The 5,087-nt window shown below is 41.4% G+C and overlaps 1 protein-coding gene across 1 annotated transcript in view; it reads right to left on the bottom strand. All coding sequences in view use genetic code 11, as the record gives it.

The window, feature by feature from the left end:
- The window catches only part of EGR_08011 (DmX-like protein 2), a gene marked incomplete at both ends in the record, with an annotated part of 22,142 nt that extends 17,949 nt beyond the window's left edge, over positions 1-4,193 (bottom strand). Inside the window, 7 exons of the mRNA XM_024497260.1 lie at positions 474-791; positions 871-1,038; positions 2,458-2,716; positions 3,362-3,605; positions 3,772-3,825; positions 3,860-3,988; positions 4,107-4,193. Of these exons, the coding sequence (XP_024348323.1) occupies positions 474-791; positions 871-1,038; positions 2,458-2,716; positions 3,362-3,605; positions 3,772-3,825; positions 3,860-3,988; positions 4,107-4,193 (1,259 nt within the window). The remainder of the gene's footprint in view (positions 1-473; positions 792-870; positions 1,039-2,457; positions 2,717-3,361; positions 3,606-3,771; positions 3,826-3,859; positions 3,989-4,106) is intronic.
- Positions 4,194-5,087: the final 894 nt, after the last annotated feature.

Below are 5,087 nucleotides of genomic sequence, written 5' to 3'. Positions count from 1 at the left end.
TTCCAAAGTAACAAGAAAGTAGTACAGATCCTAATAGAGTACTGCACCAACAGATAGACGTTTGCCTACAAATCATTTCATCGTGGTATGTCGAAAACTGCAATAAATTTTTGCCTATTTGACAAAGGATAACATTAACGGTGCAATAGTAAATGCAGATATGAACTTTATTCACATGGTTAAACGGAAAGAAACCTATCGAATGCTGCTTCCACGTATGCAATTATTGGGCGAGCGGCTACATAATCCAAGTCGGCAAATAAAAAGTAAAGCTCCAGTTACTAAAATATCTGCGTATAATGAAAATAAAATATCCACGTCCTTAATGTATTGAATCTGCCCGAGGTATGGTATAACCTGCATACAACTAAAGTTCATAATCCTTTAATTAATGCAAAGAAAAGCCCAAATTTTACTGGGAATTGCTGCTTCCCAACTATAGCTCTCATAATAATGATTGTATGAAAACGTACCACAAGAATAAACTTCCGTCGGAAGGATGCAGCATCAGGAGGGTGTCATGCATTCTGCGCCACTTGCTAAGACACCTTAACAGCATCTGATCCAATATCCCAATTTGCGGTCGAAACTTGTCCAAACCATGTTCTGTGACTGAAGAAAGGAAGGTATTACTTCCCATTTTAGCAATACACAACGCCAGGTAAAACCTACTTGAGTCACCGATGGGAGTGGAGGAAATAAGGAGGATCAGATGTTGAAGCAGCCTGTCGAGCTTGCGTTCCACATCAATGGTCTTGTTATTCATCCACTGCAGTGAACAGGGCCCCTTGCTGTGAGATGGAAAAGAAAAGAGGAAGGCTGGTTGATTACTTGACAGAAATTGGTAGAGGCGAGGGAATGTAGACTCACTGTGATAGGTCGTCGTAATTAGGGGACAGGATGGAGAGATTAGAATCGGTGACATTTATGGACGCGGCTAGGACGAATTTGTTACCCTTCATTGGTTCATGAAGCTGAAACGGCAGGTCCGATCCTGAAATCACGTCCGCACGGCACGCGTTTGCTGGAAGCGTTAGCCTAAGGGATGGAATCCGTTAAAGTAAAACAAATGCCCAGAAAAGCGGTCACAATGACAGACGGTACTCGTTAACTGCGCCTAAGAAGGCGTAATCTCTCCACTAATGTATTAGCGCATTAATTCGGTTAGCCACTTTTAACAATGATAAATGGCATCTGACATTCGTAAATTGTCGATAAATATTTTCTGCACGCTTAACAGAATAGTGTAGAACCAAGTTGATAACTATGACCTCACATGCATTACATGTATCTAGAAGTAGGAAGTGACAAAAAACATCGGTTCAGATAGGAATCCTTCTCAAGTGCACTTTTTACAAGTGACGTTGATTCTGGTGGCATTATCCACATTCGTTGTGAGGATTTGACGAAACTGGAGTGGAATCCATGATTATATTCGCAGACATCTCAAATTGCTGCACATATAAGTCACGTGAGACTGGACACTATTTACTAACAGTGGTTACAAAGCATTACCGAAGTGGATCTAGAAACTCAAAGTAGTGAAGTTACCACAAATAACCTTGATGAAACCTTATTTCTCACAAAAATTGAACTCCACCTCCAGGAATGGGGCAACCATAAAACTCACCACAATCTGAAGTAGTAACGCAAGACTGGGTGGTTGAGCAGGATGGAGGGCAGGAGACGCGTACTTGAGGAATTGTGATAGGACTGGTTTTAAGTAAAAAGAGACATTTAAAATATGGAGATTAAAACATTGAATTACACCTACGCAGTATCTGGACCAAAAGGATTAGAGGGCAGGGAGTAAAGATGGTGACTGTCTTAAGCCAGAGTAGAGTTGAAGGAGAGGGAGGGAGATTAACATTGAGAAAGCTGAAAGCATACCAAGTAAGGAGAACTATCAGATTGATGATGGGAATCGCTGGTGCGGTGGCTCCCCACCGAGCTTTCGACCCACACTCGTGCCACACCATCTGCGCATATGGTCAGCAATGCGTTAGACAGCCATCCTCTGCAATAGAGAACAAATGTTCAAACATATATCGGTAGAAGCGCAGCGCGACTTCGTTCCACTGAATCGCTCATCGCATTTCGCTCGACAACGCACAATATGGTTACGTTTAGTGACTTCACTAATACTTCTCTATTTCATCAAGAGCGGCTCTGTATGCATTGTGCAACTTTGGCAGCAAGATTAGAGGGTTGAAAATACCACCCGCTTCATGGTCTACCGAGCTATTTGCACATTTTGCGGTCCGGATCAAGCTGCATTCTGTTTATCATGATTAGGTACAAGATGTAATTTTTTCCCTAATGAAGCGATTTAATTCAAAAAAAATTATTATGAAAACAGCCGAATGAGTTTAAGCAATAACAAGTATCGACTTAAGCAGATGAACGTAATGTTTGACTGGGTCAGAAGGGCAGAGGCTGGGGGAGGCAAAAACATACGGCGGGAGGTATCGAGGCATGGAACGCCAGGAAAATGCCACAATCTCCTTCGGATGCCTTAGGTTACTGGGAACCCAATTAGTTGCCGAAAGACCTCCTGAAGAGCCGGAGGATTGATCTAGCATGGGTGTCTGACACCAGATCTGCACTTGGAAAGGTTTGGTGGACAATACTTCCTCTTCATGTTTTGAAGATGGTTCTTTGCACTGAGCTGCGATAAAGCGGCCATCAGGCGATACCCGGAGGCACTCAATTTGTCCTGAAGCATCCCAACACCACAAAATAATCATTTTGAGTTGACAAACCAGATTGAAGTCGCAATAAAACGCCAAACAGCTTGGAACCGATCATCCTCAAGAAGCACAATATTCCTCGAAATGTCCAACAGGCTGATGTATCACATCCATGTACCACGAGACCTTTGTGTCGATTGCCGACCCCAATCTTGTTGAAAGACGCTAGGTAGTTATCAAACATTTACACGCCTTAACCCACACCTGAAGTTAAATTTAGGCAGACGAATGAAATAAGAAACTCTGCACTCATTCAGTGAGATTGGGACGTGAATTAAGTGGCTGATTGCTATCAAGTGTAGAAAGCTGACCGACTGAGGCAAATTCGTTTCACATTGCCAAAAGTTGGTGAATCATTATAAAGGATCAGTTGAACGAAGCTGAGTCCGCATTTTGGACGAGTAGGTATCACCTTTTGTGATATGGCTAGAAATTAAGTAAAGTCATGAATTGCTGAAATGCATTTGGTTAGTTTGGAAGCCCGTACACTTCGATTTGAGTCTCGAAAATATGAGAATAGGCAAAAGGTAACTTATCATAATCGAAATGACAGAAGTTAGGGACTCATGAGTAAGGTAATAACATAAAATTCAATTAGGCTTCAGACCAACCATTAGATTCCACTGTCCACAAACGTTGCCAAGCATCAAAACTTCTTTCTTTTTCCCCAACGCAAGGCCAAGTTATTTGCCAACCTGATATATAGTAGTGAGCGTCCACCGAGGTTGACGGCGATGAAGAGCCAATTAATAGCAGAGGTTTTTTACAGATTGATGAGTGTGGAAACCATGCAAGAGCAGTCACCATACTACCTGGACACAGGTGGGAAAATTCCTTCCAAGCCGTCTTTGAGGCCTTAAATAAATTGATTGTTTATAAACAGCCATTAGCCTAGCTTCAAGAGTGTAAATAAAGAGAAATTCTGTTCGTCAAAGATAATGCATAATAGAGAAGTAAAAGAAGATTTAAAGGTAAATATATACCCGAAAACAAAAAATAGCAAGAGGCTCGAAACACGTACGTGTGCTCCAGCAGTCTCGAAAACCATGATGCTCTTCCCATCTGAGACAGCAATCTAAAGCGATGGTAAAATTAAAGAAAAAACATACGAGTCCAGTTAGATTTTCACAGCAAATGCATGTGATTTCACCGGAGTCAGCACCGGCTGCATCAGGAATCAGCTGGACTTGAAAAAGGTCCCTATCCAATACAACAATATTTCCACCCCTTCCATACACCTAAATGTGTGAAAAGACAAATTATTATAGTTTTGCACCATAATCTCTACCACACTAGCAATAAACAATGGGTCATTTCGCATTTGCATAGTTACACCACCATATGTATTTAACTTACGATATACAATGATCCCGAGAAATTAAGGAATGATATACTGTTGTGCCCCTTGTTTCTAGATCCAGTAATTACTTGATGAAGCCGCATTAGCCAAACGTAGATACCAAAACACTGAAACCAGACACAGCGTTAGTGGGACTCAAAAGATTCGAATGAAATCCAATTGATTAAAAAGCACGTTGGCCAATCGATAAGTCTGCATTTTAAGATTTATAAGGTTTAGAAGTCCTTTTCATAATAGAAGTTTCGTGCCAATTTTATAAATTGAAATCTTAGTACGATCAAACTTATAGGTTGCTGCACGCAAAAAAGTTATGTAATTTACTGGTAATGTCAAATACCCATCTAGTCCGCACAGGTTCACTTTTAAACGCAATCCTTTAGATAAATTTAAAAACTCTGTCAAGATTTCTTTGGCCAAATAGCAAACCAGGCGTGTCACTTTTAGATTTTTTGAAGAAAAATGTTGTCTATTTAGTTTTTTGGCAACTGACGTATTAAAATTCCTGATACTTTTCAGTTTGCTGTTCTTACACCTTAACGGTACCCGAGCTCCCTCGCTCCCACCACTTATAAAGACTCCCAATATTACAGTACACTTGGAATACTACCCTGTTGTCCGTGTTACTTTTTAGATTTATTGTAATACGATAGTGGTTTACCCCTCGGTTTTGGTGAGGCGCAACTTTTGTACTTCGAATTAGCCCCCTTGTGCCTCGCTGGGTGTGCTGGCCTTTTGGGCTATGCCAATAGCCCAGACACCTTCTCCGTGCTGAATATATATATTCTGCCCAAGTATTGTGTCTTCTTTCGTCTTAAGGGAGTCTCGGGACGCTACATTGGTGGCAGCGGGAAGCGAACCCAATCTTAAAAGACATGTATCCCGACTTTCCACTTCTGCGTGATAAGCCTTAGTGGGGCGGAAGAAGCACATATGCTACGGATGGGAGAATGGTGATGACTCCTAACAGAAGGGTTGAT

The sequence above is a fragment of the Echinococcus granulosus genome (genome assembly GCF_000524195.1).
Source record: "Echinococcus granulosus chromosome Unknown EG_S00093, whole genome shotgun sequence".
Lineage (NCBI taxonomy): Eukaryota > Metazoa > Platyhelminthes > Cestoda > Cyclophyllidea > Taeniidae > Echinococcus > Echinococcus granulosus.
Note: the sequence above shows the minus strand (reverse complement) of the source record. Positions and strands in the feature narration are given on the sequence as shown.